The following is a 20,398-nucleotide window of genomic DNA, read 5'->3' as shown; positions in this document are numbered from 1 at the left end:
TGGGAAAAAGATACTGAGATTTGTTACTCAAGTAGTAACTGCAGACATCATGGTAGAAAAGAATCACTTGTTAATAAGTGCTTATACTGAATACAAATGTATAGGTAAAATCTCATTTACTACTGTCAATTTGAAAAGCACTATAAATACAAATACAATACTAAAATACAAATAAAAGAAACTCAAACACCTGTACCTCCAAGATTTTACAACTGAAAACATGCATTGAAAATATTTTGCAGGCAATAAAAAGGATTGAAATCATGATTTCAATGTATATTACATTGGTCTCTGAGAGTTACACTTCAAAAAACAATTTTAAGTTTCTAAATAAACCCTATGAAATAGTTAACCTACATCGTGTTAACATACTTTGTTCTTACCCTTCCTTCTGAATATCCAATTATAAAATCCTTAGCCATTTCCCTTGGTAAAAAAGATCTTTTAAAAAATACCTCTCTTTAACCTGAGGTAGTTGAAGTTAAGATAGGTCTCTATACCACATGCTATTTAGCCTCTCTCCTGCACAGAGGTTCTCAAGTTGTCTCTGGTGGGCCTACCTTTAAGTTTATTGTGCTCTGAGTCCGCTGGGAAGAGGGAATCTGGAAAGAGCTTGGGGAAGGTGAGTCCTGCATACTTGGGCCGATTCTCCACATAGTTTCTTACTGTGGGTTGCAATTTCTTCATGAATTCCGGGCAAGGTGTTCCTAGTTGCTCAATTACCTTATTCCACTGGTCAATATCTGAGAATTCAATAGTTAAGGGAAAAAAAGAAGTGCAGACCACTAACTCTTGCCTCTTGATCATTAAGAAGCTAACATCTCAGAATCCTGAACCATCATCCATAAAATTGGAATTTTAATAATCAACATAGGACAAACACATACACTAAGAATAGTCAAGCAATGAGTCCTCTCAGAATTTTAAATATTCTTTTGGAACTTACACACTTTTGTAAGACAGTATCTTTTTAACAAAAATAGGATCATGAAATCGTCTTTGGTTTATAAAGATAAAAAGTTATCCAAATAACACAAGAAGAATTTCTCATATCAAGAATGCTTCTATATAATCATGTGGTTTACAATTAAAAAGTATGATACTTCACAGTAATATTTTTATCCTTAATCTACCTCAATCATTTATAGTTTTGAATAACAAGTACTATAAATATTTTGAATATTTATTTACTTTTTTCCTAAATTACTTACACAAATTTTTTTTCTTCTTTAAAAATTACGCATGGTAAATACTATGCTATTAGCAAATAAACCTATGTGAACAACACAAATTCAACAATTAATGTTTTCTACTTACACATCTTATACATGGGATCAATATATTTTTGTTTGTTTTTTAATTAACATACATAAATGCACATATTTATGGGGTATCAGGAGATGTTTTGAGATATATATATTATATATATATATATATATATGGTGTAATGTTCAAATGATGGCAACTCTATCTCTCAAACATTTATCATTTACTTGTGGCAAAATCATTCAAAATTCTTTCTTCTGACTTTTCTGAAATATACAATACATTATCTTTATCTATAGTCACCCATAAGTAAGAGAGCACCACAACTTAATTTTTTTATCTAACTGTAACATAGTATCCATTGAATCCAAATCTCCAAATCTCAGTTTCCCTTCTCTCTCCTCTCTCCAGCATCAGTTGGTTGAGAATCTCTTTTTTGTCATTAATATTTCATATATCAGAATTTTGAGGATAATAAACACCACCCACGAAAAATAAAGAACCAGCTAGAAGGAGCTGATTTCAGATTTCCTTGCCATGTGACAGTGAATGGTAGAGAAACTGGAAATATGTCTTAAATCCAACACCTCCTCTCCTTTATTGTTTATTCTCACACCTCTATCCTTTAGCTTTACTCACTCCTATCAAATTAATATATAACTGTTCAGAGACCCTCACCATAAAAATTCAGGGGTGAGAAACCTTCATTCGTAGTTATTCAAAAGGGTTGGGCAAAAAAGATTGGCAGTCTTGATAAAAGACAATTAAATATACTTAACATAAATAACTACAAAAACAGTAGATAAGAGGTTGAATGAAGATAAAATCAAATTATTTTGCAAATCTTTTATCTCCCTTATAACCTAAAAAGACCTAAATTATTGCATATACTCTTAGTTTTTGTAATGAAATATGTATATAACTATGGACTATCAACAATGAAATGCAGGTAGGAAAAACTGAAGACTATTCCCTTATAAGATCTCAGCAATAACTAAACAAGAACATGCTTCAGTGAAAGTTCATTGAAGTTCTTGTGTGCATGATATTATAGTAGTAAGTCAGAATCATTAGAAATAAAGAAATTAAAACATTGTATTAGGTAAGAGTTACAAGTTACTTTTAGACAAAAACTAATTTTACATCTATGGCTATAGGTAAGCTACAATTACTTGGATACACGTAAATACAAAAACATTCATGATGTTAAGATTCAGTGCTTGTCATTGTAAATTATGAAAGAGGCCTTTCAAATACAGTTAGGCTACCATGCCCTACCAAGGCATCATTTTGTCATTGGTCAAACTTACTTAGAATGCTAAAGACTTGACGTCAAACTTAAAATAGAGCAAAGAAATTATTGGATTTTCAATAAAGAATTCATAAAGAAGTTGGCAAAATATTACCTACACATAATTCTAACTCCATTAAGTTAGAATTATGAAGTTATTTACTAAAGTGTTTTGAAAGTAAGAATCCCAAAACAATTCTATGGTATTTTATAGTAAAACTTAAGTAGAGTCAGATATTCTAGAATTTGTTAAACAAGAAGTTTTATAGGTCATAATTAAGAGTTAATTAATAACTAAGAGTATAGAAGCACTTACATTTTATTTAGATTCTTTTAAATGAAACATTATTGTACACCTTGATGTAATGGTCTATGAAAAAAAGTGGGGCCAGCGTCTTTATTATCTCCAATGAAATAGTTTAATGTTAGGTTCAGCTGTCTTTGAAAGTCTGTGCCTTTATTCTAACCTATCCAATTCAAGTTCCTTTATTCCTTAAACGTTTATGTTCAAGTAGAAGTTCCTATTTCCAGATTCTTATAGGATAATTACTTGAACAACTATGCACAGCTTAGTTGAGCACATTAATGATTTTTTATAATCATGAATAACCAAGACAAGACTGGAAGTCATGTCTCCTGATTCCAGGTCCAGTGCTTATTTCAAATATTCCAGTAAAGAAAAGAGCAAATTTCGAATAGGTGTGTTTAAAAAAAAAAAAATTGCTTTATTTGGCCATAAAGTTGATGGTATGCTTTGTCATGGGCAATCCTCAGAATGAACATCTCTGAAAGTCAATGGAATTATTTACTCTGTGCCTTTATATTTTAGATGTATGTAACTTATTTTTGATTTTTACAGGTGTTCACACTGAGAATTTCTGCTGAGTCTCAGAGGAAACTTTGAACATGGACTTTCGGAAAATTCTGGAACTGTTAAGTCTATGGAATCTCTTGAAAATGGACTAAATATATTTTATGCTGTGAAATGGGCATGCAATTTTGAGGGTCAGGAATAGAATGCTATACTTTACATATGGGGTATCCTCCAAAAGTACATGTGAGAGACAATGCAAAAAAGTTTAGAGATAATATGATTAGGTTATGGAATCCTTAAGCTAATCAGTGTATTTGTCCACTTGAATGGATTAACTGGGTGGTAACTATAAGCAAATAGGGTATAGTAGGAAGAGATAGGTCACTGGAGGCATGCCTTTGGGGTATATATTTTATCCCTGTTGAGTGGAGCTTAGTCTCCTCTATCTGCTTTCAGATTGTCATATCCTAAGCTGTTTTCCTCTTCCACACAGTTCCATGTTAATCTTCTGCCTCTCCTCGGTCCCAGAGCAATGGAGTTGACAATCTATGGACTGAGATCTCTGAAAGAACACCAAATAAATTTTTCCCTCCCCTAAAATTGTTCTTCTCCCATCTTTTGGTCACAGCTGTGAAAAAAGCTGATTAAAACACACAGTAAGAATCATGTTATAAAATCATGTTTCCCAAACTTGAATATTCATAACATAGGAATCTGGAATCTTTCAAAAATATAACTTCTTCCCCATTCTCCATTGATCTATAAGATTCTGATTTCCTAGGTCTTAACTGACATCATAAAAATCATCAATGGCAATTGTGATCTAGATGACCCTTGGACTAACAAAAATTAATGTAGAATATATTAATAGTCTCTTGTGAGATACTAAGTTCAAATACAAGAATAAAGTACTAACATGTTTCAGTTTTATGACATAAATTAGAATAGTTTCAAGTTCACTAGAAGATTATTCCATATCTATTTGCAATAAGAAACTTTGAGGTCATTCATTTATGTAGAAAATCTTAGGGAAAGGAAAACCCTAATCTCTTTTTCCCCATGTCATTTTCTTTTAAAGGCCACAGGAAATTATAGTAAGGGGCACACTTGGGCTCCCAGTAGAGGGAGAGGGATTCAGCTTATCATCACCCAGGGGAGAATTGACATATGTTGATATCACCTGCAGAGTACTATCCATGGAAAGTACAGAAGCTACTCAACAGGAAGTTGAAAATATCAGTTTATTTTGGTAATCATAGTTCCGCATAAAATTTGCTCTTAAAAGAACTTATACTTTCATGGTTATGTCTTGATTGGTTTTATTCCTTTAAAAATATTTTCAGTTTGGGGCTGGCTATGTAACTCAGTGATATAGCACCTGCCTAGCATGTATAAAGTCCAGGTTGCTTCCCCAACAGTGAAAAGCAAACAAAAAGAGAGAAAGGAAGGAAGGAAGGAAGGAAGGGAGGGAAAGAGAGATAAAGTGTTTGACTGTTTTTTTTTTTTTTTTTTCATTTGAAAATGTTCCTTTCCTCTCAAAAATCTTCAAAATCTGGTAACTTAAAATATAAATAAGTGACTTAATGCAGAAGGAACTAACATCTGTTTTCATTATAAATGAGCACAGGAAGAAGAAACATTATAAGCCAGAACACATAAAAAGTTCAAAGCTGACTAATTGAATGAAAAGTCTATTTATTTACTGGCAGCAGAATTCTACTGGGATTCTACAGCACATGGATATCCAATGGCTAATATTTGAAGCTTGATATATATATATATATATTATATATATATAATATATATGTTTTACTATGGTCTACTTATATATTCTATTTACTTATTAAAATCTATAGATAGAAAAATAAAGAGACATTTTACATATTGCTATATGTGTGCTATAGAGACAAAATTTTCTTTAAGCTATTGAAGGTTCATCTTTGGGGTCTCTCATTTTACAAATCCTTTATGAGACTTTATTTAGTTTTATATTTCCACTATTAAATCCTTGTTGTAAATATGACCTTCCTCTAATTGTATGATATTCTGACCTCACAAATGCTTTTCTCATGCTAACTGCATGTGATTCCATTTTACAGTTAAAAAAATATCAAAGCTCTTTTTAAATTGGTAAATAACATTGCATTAAATAAAGGAGCTACTACAAATAATTTATACTAACAGAAATATACAGTCTATTTAAGACAATTTATAGGGGACAGTATTTTATCCTATAGGAACATCTCTGGATGGTCAACATTTCTGGGTATAAGCTCATATACAACAAAGATTATAAGGAGACAATCAGACTTACATGAGGTCAAGAAAACCTGCTTTCTCTCTCTCTCTCTCTCTCTCTCTCTCTCTCTCTCTCTCTCTCTCTCTCTCTATATATATATATATATGCCACATGAGGCTTGGTGACTAGACTTTTGGTGTTTGAAGAGGAAGGAGGTAATTCCTGACCTCCATCCTAACACCTGGATCTAGTCATCCTATAGTTGTTATCACCTCCTAATATCCTGTGCCTTTATTATACCTTTCACGATGATAAGGATATTTGTTGAATAAATGAATGGCTATTTTATTTTTGGTAAGAGTTTTGTTATTGAGTAAAGAATAGGGTAGATAAAATATTCAAAGATGCAAAGTCTGAAATAATCCAGTCTTTTGAATTGATAAAAGGTTAGAAACCAGAAAGTGTGAATATCAAGGGAGATAAATAAAAATAAATCCACAAGTAGTTGCCTGGTAGGAAAACAGCTAATAAACAGACACCAAGAAAAAAATTCTTAAATGAAAGAACAGGACAGTCTATTTCCCATGATAACTATTACAGCTGATTATTCACCAGCAACTAGAAACAAAAAGCAAATAGAGTTATCTTTAAAATGATAAAAGAAAATAAAATTAAATTAAAATTCTAGATCTAATTAAACTATTTTTGAAATAAGAGAGTCCAATAAAAAAAAGTTTCATTAACAAAGATATCACTAAAGGAATTTCTAAAAGTTGAAATTCAAGGAAAAAAAATCTCAAAATAAAGGGCTAAATCACAAGAAGCAGTGGCAAGCCAAGAAAATGGTAATCATAGGGTGAATTTCAACAAACTCAACCTGAATGCAACAAAATTATAATTGTATACATTTATGAGCCTAAAAAATAAAACTAAAAATAACATTAATAACACATTCAAATTGGGAGAGCAATGATCTAAATTAATGTGTGCTAATTTGCTTGTATGTTCAGGAGAATGACTGGTCTTAATCAAAACTGCATATTTTTATAAACTGAACTTTAGGATTCAATATAATTACAATATAAATACCAGTAAATGATCTTTTTATAGAAATTGGTAAACAAATTGAAATATGTTTATGGAAGATCTATGGTGTATTAATAGTCAAGATACTTTTGAAGAAGACAAAAATAAGGTGTTATTTACCCTACCTGATAAAATTGAAGAGTATACATATTATTGAAGAGTATACATTTTTATTCATTAAAAGAGGATAGTAGTAGTAGAGATAGACATATCTCTACTACTCAGACATATCTCAGACTAGTGAGACAGAATATAGAGCCCAGAACCTAACACTCCTCCCCACAATGTGTGGAAATACATAACTGAGACATCATTATAGGTCAGTAAAGAAAGAAAAAGTTAGTCAATAAAAAGAACTGGGAAAAAAATAAAGTGGATCCTTCCTTTGCACATATACAAAAAAAAAAAAATCTCAAATGGACTAAAAACTTAAATGTAGATGGTTACATTTTAAAATACTCAGCTTAATTACCAGAGAACATAAAGATCAAAGAATTCTTAAGCCATAAAAATATAGGAACAATAAAAAAAACAGATTACCAAATTCCATAATCACTATAAAATAAAATGGGAAAATAATACAAATAAAGACATTTGCAACACGTGAAACTGACAAAGATAAAATGTCAGTTCATATAAATACTTTCTAATAATTAATAGGAAAAATAACACAATAGAACAGAGTTCCAAAAAACAAAAAAGCACAGCAGAAATTACTAATGGCCAATAATCTTAGGAAAAGATGCTTAGCCTCTCTTGTAGTCAATGACATGTTCCAGTGAGCAGTATTTTTTTTAATTCAAGATATTGGTAATACATTTAAAAATAGATCAGAAGCCAGGGCACGGTGGCCATGCCTATAAATATAGCAACTTGAGAGGCTAAGGCAGGTGGATCTCAAGTTCAAGGCCAACCTGGGCAACTTAAAAAGACCCTGTCTCAAAATAAAAAATAAAGAGGGATGGGGATGTATCTCAATAATAAAGTCCCCTGGATTTAAGTCCCAGTACCAAAAACATTTCTTCAAATAAAAATACCAAAAGCTGGTGAGGATGTGGAGCAAATAGCAAACAGATACAAGTTGTTAGTTGGAAAATCATTTTGAGGTTACACAGTAAAGTTAGAAATGTGTCTGTTATGACTACAGCCATTTATTATTATGGAAATCCAATATACAAAATATCAATAGATAGTCTTGTTGTTTACAAAAGCAAAAAAAAAATACCTTTAATATATTCTGAAGAATATATTAAATATGTTAAAAGGACAAATGGATTAGTTGTAGGATGTTCATAAACTGGAATTTTCTAGAGCAGCAAAAAGGGTTAACTATTTCTAATACATCAACCTGCATAAATATAAAAAGTACAATGTTAAGTTTTTCTAAAAAAGGTGTCAAAAGATAACAATGATAATACAATATGTAAAACACATACAACTAAACCATACATTGTTTAAAGACAAATATGGATGTGGTAAAAAATATAAGGACAGTCAAGGAGATAGTAAAAATAAATATTTAGGATTATGGTCACCTCTAAGACAAGAGAAGCTGTGGCTAGAATATAGTACGCAAAGAGAGTCAAAAGTATTAATAGTGTTATATTTTTTAAACTCAGTCATAGTATATGTGTTCATTTTATTAATTTTCCAGTTATATATTTAATAACTTACTTGAATAATAGAAAATATTTTTATAATTTTAAAGTAAAAATGTTAGCTATGATCAAATTTGTTAACTCTACTCCTCAAAATTACCTCATTTATTGAATCCTGATTATCTGGAAGAGAGTTAAAAATAGTTGACTGAATAAAATTCAATTAATATGTACTTCAAAAATTCTAATAAAATAGGATAAAAATATAGAGCATTTTAAGAACCACTTGGCTACCTAAATTTCTAACTGAAAATAACATGTTGAATTCTTTTAGGTCTAAAAGGTAAAGAATATATTACTAATATTTTAAGTTTTTGTTGGATTATATGTTAAAACAATATACATAACTCATATTTTAAGAGATTTTAAAAATCACCTATTTCAAGAATGTCTTCAAATAAATGAGGATATCTTAATTAAAAATATGATTTCTCATAATATATAAATATGTATTATCCATATTGTCTATCTCCAGCTCCATCTGAAGTTTCTATTTAAATAATAGATTTAGATATAATTTCAATGTCTTTTTATATAAACCATTTCTGATAACAAAGAATTTTTTGAATAAGTAATCTGTCTTGCATTTTTAGAGATTAACTTTATTATATTCAGAGGTCATAATTTACATCTAAAAGAGACTGATTGAAACCTTTAATCAGTGTGCTTGAAATTATTAAAAGACTACAGTCCATTTGACCTCCAAGATATTTACAAATTTCTTGTACTCATATGAGACCTCAGGAAAGAGCTCAATATCAAAATACCAAGGGCATCTAACTTGACCTTGTAATATTACCAGCAGTCTTAAGCATTACTGCATTACTTATAAGAGATTTTGATATCCAAGTAATAAATGAAAGCCAAGAAATTCTCCCAAAAAATGATTCTGATGTTAGGCTGTGTTTAATAACTCAGTTGTGAAAATCAGTTTCATTTTTAAACAGAAAATGTAAAGTAAATAATGAAAACAATAATTTTAACCTGCAGGTTGCAAATATTTGTTTCAGTTATCAATTACTCACCACAATGAATCTCTGGAAAAGCAAAGTCTATAGATTGGGTCTTTTTTCATAAAATTCTCTAAAGTTTGCCAAAGTTTAAGAGCTATTTCATGTTTAGAACCAAATGCCAAACACAAGTTCATAAGTCATTAGGTATAAAATAAGTCATGTCATTTTTAAGAATCTGGAGAAATTTTGTTTTTATCAAGCCAATATACCTTTAAAATAGCATTAACATGAATATGGTAAATTTATAGATGCTATTTTAATAGAAGACATGTAGAAGAGAAAACAGCAACATAGAAAGCAAAAACAGTATAGCTTTGTTTGACTGATTGAAATATATCAAGGGAAGTTCTTTCATTCAACAAAAATTGTGTGCCTTATTCAGTCATTTCTCAAACTCTTCCTTTTAAAATGTGAAGCAAATATGTGTATGAAATTATATATGTGAGTCTATATATATGTGTAAAACCACACATATATATAATATATGTCATTGTCATGTTTACACATCATATTATAGACACTTGATAAGAACTGTAACATGTATCATAAACTTAAAGTAAATGGTTAATCATTATGTGGTATGGACATACTATATTAGTAATTACATTGACTCTAATTAGATATTGAAACCCCATTATTTTAGGCTCAATTTTACTTTTGACTTATGATCATTTAATTAAAGGTTTTATCTTTAGTATGATGAAGGCATACATTTTCATAAGTGAGTTAATATAGAGGGGTACTGGGCTAACTTAAGGGAGTAATTTATTTTTAAGCATTATGGAAGGACCCATCACACATTCACTTATTAATGTCATAATATTCATATCTACCTAATGCTGCAGAGCATCCAGAACCTTTATTTATTATTTACTGCTTAAGAAAGAAATACTTTTACTTATCCAAGTGATTAAAATGATTTCTTCAGATATTTTCTTTAATCATTGTTAATTAATGAGGTTTTAATTATTTTACTTGTTAATAATATGAAGAATATAAGAGGAGAATTTGAGATATTATTTCTGTAAATTGAGTGAAGGAGAAAAAGAATTTTAGAAGAGATTGGTCAACTCAAAAATGTAATGTATTACATGTTTTCTGCATATGTGTTAAAATGATTGTATTTGTAGGTGAATGTAAATCTAGTCTATTAAAGATTTCCATGCCAAATGAACATTCTTATGATGTGAGATCTTCATAGCGTATACATCTTCAGCCTTACAACTGACTTTATCATTTATTTTCTAACTATGAATATATTTTTTTTAATTTTCGAACATCTAAAATAACAAAAAATAATAAAAAATATATCTCTGGTACTAGTTTGGCAGAACTGAGTTAGGGTAGACCTTCTGATAACATGTTGAATCTTTCATATTTGCTACTGTATTATCCATATATGGTCATGCTAGGAGACAAGGTTACTCTACCAGGATGCCAGCTTGTGGATATCTGACATTTGAGTCTCACAGAAACCCCCTAAGGGCAGCGAATGTATATCATTGACACTACTGTATTTGAAACAAAAGGGAAATAATTAAGAATGACACCCATAGAGACCACTGGCTGCTAAGAAGGATACGATCAGTGCCAGGAAACAGCACTGCACCTTTTATCATTTCTCCCATGATGCACCCTACTGACCACATGTCAACTGAAAACAAAAATGAAATGAAGATAAACAAGAACACAGGAATAGCAACAAATAAATGAAAACAATGGACCACTTGGGCCATAGAGCAATAGACGAACCTTTCACTGACTGGAAGAGAAGCCAGACTCATGATCATTAGTGTTTTAAAATAGTGAAAAGAGTTGCACAGAGTGTCAGGGCCCTTTCTGCTGTGTAACTGAACTGACAATGCTCCTGGAACCCACCTAATGTATGATAACATTACTTTGCAATTAAATTTCAATAACTTCTTTAGTTTTTGATTTAAAAGATCTAATTTGCATTTATCCACTGGAATCCTACTGATTTGTATTGTAAATTATTCTTGATTGTGTTAATATGGGAAGCATGCAAATTGATTACTATTGTTTTGTATACCATATTTGGAAAAGGAAAAAAGAAAAGCTGAGCTGCCAGCAACCTTAAAAGAGTTTCTTTTATAACACAAGTACTCTTATTTATAAATATGAATAAGTTTTCAGAAATGAAATGCCAGTTCAAGAATGAATGTTTTGGAATATGCCGGCTTCGTTTCATTGAGAACCATCCAAGGAGCATACTTCTGAACAGGAAGCCTTGTCTTCTTATCCACATGGTTGCTTTACAATGGTAAGAATGACTGCCTTGAAAACAGGATGATTCCACATGAAATAAACAAGACTAGAAAGCTGACACTTCTTCTGAGACAATACAGTAAAAGAAACCTGGAATTTAAATGACAATGGTCTCTCTGCTGTTGTAGTTATCATCCAGAACTTAAAATCAGGAAGCCAGAGCAGAGGGCACACAGGAAAGGGCAAAATGTGGAAGGGTGAAGCAAGAGAGTGAAACTTCTCTCTTATACTATACTTAATTACTCACTTGCTCTTAATGGAAAGTCAGAAAGAGAGGTCATTCTCATAGGGAAAAAAAAAACTAGAATAAGGGATGTTCAGGGAGGGCAGGTAGAAAAGGCTTTAAGACAGCAGCACAATATAATTTTGCTCCACTTACATTTCAAATTACTTCTTGTAATTTGGCAGTGACCCTAAAGAATTCCTTATGAGATTTTTTTCAATGTGAAAAATCTCACTGGGGTTAAACCCAAGTTTCCATTGTTTAACACCTAGACAGAGTGATCACTGCAAAGAAAGGGTTGCAGCTTTGAAGGTGATAAGCATACCCAGAGAAGCAAATTTGTTTTGCTTCCATTTCAGGAAAGCAAGTGACATGCAAAAATATCAGGGAAAGATAGAGCAAACAGTTGTGCATCCCTTTATGATTAATGTATTTGTAACTTCATGTAATAGCTCTCTCATAGAACTTGATATTGTGAGAATCTTTGATTAAAGAAAAAAAGAAAAAAGTATTCCAAAATATATTTATTTTTAAATTGCAAGTATTCTTATCATACTGTCCAAAGTGACCAGTGTGACTAGGTTGCTATTTGTACTATATTTTTGTTTTTGTAAATATTGTGGAAAAGATAAACAAAAATATAGAAAGCTAAAAACTAAATAAGCAATGTTTTCTTCTGCTTGTCTCCATTCTAACATTTAAAAAATATTTTTTTTTTTTGCCATGAAAGTGCCTGAGACTTAGGAAACATCTATTTCTTTTTCTTCCAATACAAAAATGCTTTCTACAGTATCTTCAACAGATAACTCATTTATTTTTTCCTGATGCAGAACCAACTCCCTTGCTTTCTAAAATTGTGCATATTTGATCAAGATATTTCACCTCTTTAAACCTCAATTTTTATCCTCTGAAATGTTAATGATGAAAAGTGTTTTTGTGTAGAATTATTTTTAAAGACTTGAAAAGACTTGGCCTGGTAAGGCTCCTTTTATCTTGCCTGGTATATAATACCTTAATAAATATTAGTTATATATCATCACATTCATTAGAATTATATATAGGTATTAAATATACAGGAAAACTTTTTATTTATTTCCCATTTATATAATAACCATATATTATATGTTTACATTTATAATAAGGAAAATTTCCCAGTGAGGGATTCTCACCATTTACTAAGCAAGCCATTTCATAGTTGAAATCACTTAGAAAGGCATCCTACATATTACACTAACATTGACTCTGTGGAACTTCTCTCCACAATCTGAACAGAAATTACCCTATTTCCTCATCCAAATAACTTTCAAATATTGTATATATAACTTGTAATGCCTAACCACTCCTCTCCTAAAACTGACTCATTTATTATTAACTGTCATTCACATATTCCTTAAATGATAGCAGCATCAACATAACAACAGATGGTCTAAATGGAATCCTAGTCCCTACATTACTATTGTCTTTGGTTCTAGACAGTTCTTGGTTTAATAACTGATATTAATAACTTCATTCTCTTTTTTGTTTCTGTGGGATTCAAACATTCCAAAATAAAAGGCAAACTTTTTTTGAAATTTATTTTCATGTTTGGAATGTAAAGTAAATGTTATAGATCACAGAGCCTTTCTATAAACCTAATAAGGCAGCAAAATAAGTTTTAGATTTGAACTTTTCGTGTCCATATTGAATTTCATTTTTCTTTATTTTAATATTTATTTCTGGATGGTTATACCCTAGAGACCTTTTAAATTCCTTTTTTAACTTTATTCCTGCATTCAATATTCCTAGTGCCCAACCATGCGTATACCACCGAAATGCTAAGACTTGTGCCTAGAAATGATAAATTCTGTTATTATGAATTACAAGAGTGGGATTTAGCACATGAATTTGTATGGAATTTTTTTTTTTTTTGTACTTGAGATAGGATTATTGCTCAAGACCTGTATCAAATTTTATGAATCAGTCATTCCAAATAATAGGAAATAAAACTTAATACTGGTCTTAATGGCAGGGAGACGGGGCAGTGGTAAACGTTATATATATAGTAGTAATTGATAAGATTTTCAAGGTAAGACCAGATTTTAAGAAATTTTTGAGATATTGAATAATGACTATACTAGATTTTAGAATTAGAAAATTCCATCACTGTTGCAAACTGGAACTTTATACTTTCTGTGACAATATGATATAGAATTTGAACTTTTTATAAATCTTCTGAACACAAAGCTGCCCAGATAAAATTCTGACTACTCTAACATTCTGATTCATCACATTGTTGCTCTATCATCAGTATTCCCATAGGCAGAGAGCAGAGATTCATTTGCAATTTTAACACTCAGATACAGTGACACCTTCCTTGGAAGAAATGTCAAATGAGTTTTGGTTTTACTAAAATACGGTTATTAACTTTCTAAGAACCTCTGAAAATCTGTGTCATATTATTTGTCAGAAATAAGCTTATTCTAAATTATCTTTTTTAACTTCTATCTTAGAAATAGAACTGATATACTGTAGGTTCTTACAGTTAAATCTCAATAAAGAAAGTCCTATATTACTATTTCCACACTAAATAACTTGGATCATAATCCATGTTTAAATAATTTTTGGACTATGTGAGTATTACAGTTTGAATCTTAAATGTTCCTCAAAAGCCCATATGCTAAAGTCTTGGTCACCAATCTGTAGTGTTGCTGGGAGGTAATGAAACCTTTAGAAAGTGGGGTCTAGTGGAAGGAAGTTAGAGCATTGGATGCATGCCCTCAAAAGGGGTATTAGAACTCCAGCTCTTTACCCTCTCTTTCTTTGCTTCCTAGTAACCATGAGGTAGGTGAGTGACTTTGCTTCATCATGCACTCCCTGCCATGATGTTCTGCCTTACCACAGGCCCCAAAACAATGGAGCAGACCATGGACTGAGACTTCTGAAACTGTGAGCCAACATGAATCTTTCTTTCTTTTAAGTTGATTGTTTCAAATATTTCTGTAATAGCAGCAGATAGCTGACTGACAGTGAGTTTTTAATCCAATAACCTGGAAAAACGACTCCTATCTAGAAGAATATGTGCCTCTTGTACCACAATTTCTGAGACCTTAATACTCTTCTCTTTAACACAATTATATTTTCATTTATCATAGGATTTAGACAATATGCTTTCTTAAATTTTCTTTCAATAAATACCTCAAAGTACAGTATTGAGAATATTGGATAGTTTTCTAAAATTAGAACATTTCTTTGTAAATTTGATATTTCAAAAGTTAATCATTGAATTAGTTACTTAACAAAGCACACTGTTTTAAACTTCAGTTAAAAGGTCTAATTATAAACGGCTACCATTGTGAAAAATAAACTGAGAACATACGTATTTTGTATATCTAAATAATACACATGAACAGCAATTCAAGGAACAGTGTGAAATATTACATTGCTAGGAAATCAGGGAAAGATTTTTCCCTTAAATTTACTTACTAAAATTGCTTTACTTTCTTTATAATAAACTCAGAATATCCAGTTCTCATTTAGCCAATCCTGTCTTACTCATATTTTCACATAATAATGAAAGAGTTTTCACTAGTGGTGAAAACAAATCCTTTTAAACAAATTCAAATAATTAATTCATAATCTCATTTTAAAAATATGTTCATGTTTGCCTATAATGTATTTATGGAGTGAAAGAATGACCACTGAAATTTTACATACTAATTTTTTGAGATAATTTGGTATTATCTTAATATTAAAGAAGAGACTTAGACTATGTAGCATGTATTAGTTGAAAAGTTTATTAGGAAATAAGCACTGCTATTTCAAAGACTTTAAAAGGAGTAAGAAATATCAATGCACTAGATATAATAATCCTCAACTTTTAATTTTTGTTAATTTAAATGTAATCATTTTTAATTCTCATATTCAAAAAATTTTAAAGATATGACATCCAGTGTCTTCTTTATGTCTTCAAATGTGTTTTTGGCAAGTCATTTTCCCATTCTATAGTACCTTGGCTCTCTGGCAATGTTGTGTGTTTAACTTTTTCACTCTAATTGAAAATTTTTGTGTATGTGGAGGGAAAGGCCAGAGGGGGTGTTTTAGCAGTCCAACTGTCAGCTTTAATTGGAGAGAATACACTGGAGGTCTGGAATTTTCAAATGAGTACCATGTGCCTGTCTTGAACATCACCCAGATCCAGAGAACTCTAGCCAAGAACTCTAGATAAAGGAACACCCACAGGGCTTGCTCAAAGAAGTCCTGCCATTTGAAATAGAATGGATAAAATAAGATGGAAAGACTGTGTCCAAAAGAAGCAGGTTAAAGGAAAGAGTTCATGAAAAGTAAACTGGTGCTAAGGGAGTCTTTGGTAATCGGGAAAACAGCATGGGGTCTAGGGTGGGTGGAGGGAGGGAATGGATCACAACAGTCTTTAGAAAAAAACTTGTAAGAAAACATCATGAAGCTGCTATACTACAAATTATTATTGGAAGGAACAAAATCTGAGTGAAAAAATGGAGCTGGCATATTTATTGCTATTTGAAATTCAGCATGGATCTAAGAATTTTTAGTTGTACTACATACCATATTATGCCAACACATATGCTATGAAATGTGTTTTCACCATATAATTATAGGGAAAATTGAGTGTATAAGTGTGTGTGTACAATTATACAACTTATTACACAACAAAAATATTTTAGAAATGTTCCTTTGAATTTTAAAAGAATTAGTAAACTAAAGGTTGGAAAAGAAAATATATATTGTTATTTTTAAATTCTGTTTGCCAACTCTATGATTTAGTAATCAATAAACCACCCTGTGGTATCAGCTAGATCATATCAATCACCAAGAAACCCCCACAATGTTTCTCATGTTGCAAACATAGTTTTAAGTTAAAATTTCAGTCACAGATGACAATTTAATAAGATTTCCTGAAATTGTCAGTGTTTTACTCTTTTTGCTTATAGTTAAGATAAAAAATTAATGTGAAGGGAGAGGAATAAAGTTGACTATGATAATAGAGAATTATCACATAATTTTTCAGTCTCGGACTAATTTAATTTACTATCAATAATAAAGATTAATAATTTATAAGTATTTCAATAATTCTAAGTGAAAGTCAAGAGAACCTAAGATTAAGTCTACAGAATTTTGGAAGTAGTCAAGGTATCAATTAACACATACTAAACATTGATATGACTGCCAATAAATGCTGGGATTATTTCAAGATAATAAATTGGTGGTATAGTTCTTCTCTCCCTAATAAAAATAACCCTGTCCTTGTGTCCTATTGTCATGGTTTGGTGAGGTTAGTCCAATCATCTGCTCTCTGTACAGTTAGTAGGAAGTCCTACAAATAAAATATAATTCCTTTTAAAAAGATTAATGAAACAATTCTACTCAAAATGCACAAAGCATATTAGTTCATTGTTTAATAGGGATTTCCATGTTTTTAAATGTCATCATGACTTAAAACTTTAAATTATAACTTTAATTATAGGTAAAATGAACTAAGAGCATAAATCCAAAGGGAAACATTTCAAACTGATAGTATGTCTTCTAACTCATTTTATTGAAGATTAATTATCCATATTTAAGTAAAATTTAAATTAAGTGAAAAGTTTTCTACTGTCAATGTCTTCCTGTAACTTCCCCCCTTTAATTTAGGTCTGTTTGAAGGCTCATCATTCCATATGGCACTAGGCAATCAAAGACCAATATTCTATGTAACCATCACTTCACATTAAGGAATACATAATGCAAACCCTTGTCACAATCTACATTTTTTGGATTAGAGATTAAATTTTAGGATCATGCCTAACCAGGATATAAATTTTATATATTGGGTTTTGCATAGTTTCATTTTAGTTCAAACATTTTTCTAAAACAAACTAGAATAAAAGGAAAGAAACGAAACCCCAAAAGAATAATATTTGAAGAATAAAGTATTATTAATCATGTTATTATCTTTCTTGGTTTGTTTTTTGAAAGGGTTATTTTGTGTTAAAAACTATTTTCCTTTTTCCTAATTTTATTGTTTTCAGATTTAAACTGTTGAAATAGGAAAAAGCAACCTTGATAAATGCCTGGGGAACTAAACTAAATCTCAGAGAACAACCTTGCTGTCTGGAAATCAAGTGATCTGTAACAGCAATGTCACATGGAAATGAGAAATCTTGTGGCTTTTTATCTCCCACTAACAAATGCACTAGAGGTGGGGGGGCTGCGTGACTTCACTGAGTGTTGATGGAGAGGTTCCTTTCTATTTAGCTTTTTGGAATATATTATATTTCAAAGGCAAAAGCACAAAGAAAATAATTTCCAATTTTGAATAAGTCTGGTTCATATAAATGTGAATGTAGATTATAATATTATTCACATCAACTACATTGGTTATGTAATTGATCTCCTAAATATTAATAAAGTAAAATGAATTTTTCAAAGAAGTCATGTGAAATTTGCATTTGATGTGCATGAAAATGATACTTTATGCTATAAAAAACATGAAGGAAATGATGATTTAAGAATGAGATTGACTATAAATAAAAGGATGCCAGGTAGTTATCTCATGTTCTAGACCACCACTATCTAATAGGGAAAAAAAAAGTCACAAATGCAAGCCATGTGGGTACTTTTAAGTTTACTAATATTCACATTTAAAATATTAGGGAGAAATGAAGTTAATTTTAACAATGTATGTTATTTAGCCTAATACTGTCAAAATATTATTTTTTAATACAATCAGTACAATATTATTAATGATATATTTTATATGCTTTTTATATCTTCAAAAAGTGGTGTACTTTTTATACATACAACATGTGTCAATTCAGACTATAATTTCAAGTGCTGTATTGACAATACATAGTGGCCCTCTGTTGGACAGTAAAGAACTAGAAGATCATTATACTTACTAGTAAAATTTAGAGAATATCTCACCAATGTCCAGCAGAATTAATAAATAATAATAAATTCATTGATGTATATTAATTCATGCTCATTGTGATATCAACTTCTTACTGAGTCAGTTTTTTTGTACTATTAGTCTTTTTTTCTACTAAAATAATGATCTTTTTATGTAAAATAATTCCTTTATATAACTTTATTAATCAAAAGAATGGTTGATTGAGGTATATGGACCACCTTTCTTATCACCAATTTCCACAAAAATACATATGTAGCAAATATATTGAATTTGCCCTACATTAGCATTGTTAAAGTCTGTTTTCATTGCCTTAAATTTGCACTAGTGTTCTTTAGCAAAATATTTTTGCATTTATGAAAGTATGTTCTCCAGCTAACATGTAAACTTTATTATTCATATATTGCAAACACAATATATACCATGTTTAGAGAGTTAATATCTGGTAATTTAAGATATATGCCTGCTGATTTATTATTTCAACTCACAGAAACCTCTCTAAGAAATTTCTGATGGAAAGTATTGCAAGACTCAGTGATAGAATTCAAATTCACCCTTCTTCATTAAATTCTAAATTTGGTGGATAGTGGTTATCTACTTTTATGTCACATCTTCAAGTTAAGTGAGAGAAGCTTATTTTACACACACCTGACCTCTGGCGATCTGAATAATAATTATGATTTTTAAGTATAGAAGCTCGTGTTTTAAGGCAGATATGCTATATTGACCTATTTTAAGACTGGATAGAGTGTCAAGAATAATTCAAATCAGTGAAGCCACAGACAGAAGCTCAGGATGTCAGCAAGGAGAGAAATCATTATGCCTAAGTACAGAAGCATAAAATAATTTTAGAAGGGAGATGAAAATTACTTGCAAATAGTGACTTCTTTTGCTAATAATAAGTAGCTATATTTTAATCATTTGGATTTGGTGGCCTCTGTTATTCATGAAAAAAATAGCATTGCTATTTTGAGTTGCAGACAAGAAAGTAATTTAAGAAGAAAAAAGCCTATTGAAAATTTAATGAAAAGAAATCATTGTGGTAGGTAGTTTACAGGACTGGTCAGATTATAGAAATTATCACTTTTTTGAAAATTACAATTATACCACTTACCCAACTTTTTGCTTCTATCTTTACTCGCCTGGTAAAATCATTACGTGTTTAAAGGGAGAGAAAACAAAACAGGTAAAGCTGCAGCAAAAGGTACAAGGATACAGTCCCTTCCTGGAAAGAGGATTTTGTGGCGAACCATTTCTCCCATAATGCATCCCACAGACCATATATCCACTAGAACAGGAGAGAGAGGGAAGTGAAGAAAAGGGAGGAAAGTAAAGTTAACTAAGATAATTGACCTCTGAAGAAAGAGGAAAAAGAACAGTTTGATTAGAAGGTACAAATTTCACCTCCCACCAAATGCTGGCCAAAAGGTGAATTAAAACCAGCACTATATTATTATATAAACAGTGTCTAATACAAGAACGCAAATTAGTGTTTAAAAAATTACTTCATGAATGCCTAAGTATGCCTTTTACTGCCACAAAGCTAAACCAAAAGATCTCCCTGGTCAATGACAGCTAAAAGTCAGCAAGAGGTTTTTGATATCATTTGTTGGATGAAGAA

At 30.7% G+C, this 20,398-nt stretch overlaps 1 protein-coding gene across 6 annotated transcripts in view; it reads right to left on the bottom strand.

Annotated features, from left to right (window-relative positions):
- The window catches only part of MAPK10 (mitogen-activated protein kinase 10), a 310,585-nt gene that overhangs the window by 49,220 nt on the left and 240,967 nt on the right, over positions 1-20,398 (bottom strand). For 4 of the 6 annotated variants that reach the window (XM_079153291.1, XM_079153290.1, XM_079153293.1 and 1 more), the window contains 2 exons: positions 19,994-20,065; positions 561-743 (listed from right to left, as the gene is read on the bottom strand). In XM_079153291.1, coding sequence (XP_079009417.1) covers positions 561-743; positions 19,994-20,065 — 255 coding nt within the window. Of the gene's footprint in view, positions 1-560; positions 744-10,949; positions 11,022-19,916; positions 20,066-20,398 lie in introns of those variants that run through there. The other 2 variants (XM_079153289.1, XM_079153294.1) reach the window with 2 other exon arrangements.

This window comes from Sciurus vulgaris (assembly GCF_902686455.1).
Source record: "Sciurus vulgaris genome assembly, chromosome: 9".
Taxonomy (NCBI): domain Eukaryota; kingdom Metazoa; phylum Chordata; class Mammalia; order Rodentia; family Sciuridae; genus Sciurus; species Sciurus vulgaris.
Note: the sequence above shows the minus strand (reverse complement) of the source record. Positions and strands in the feature narration are given on the sequence as shown.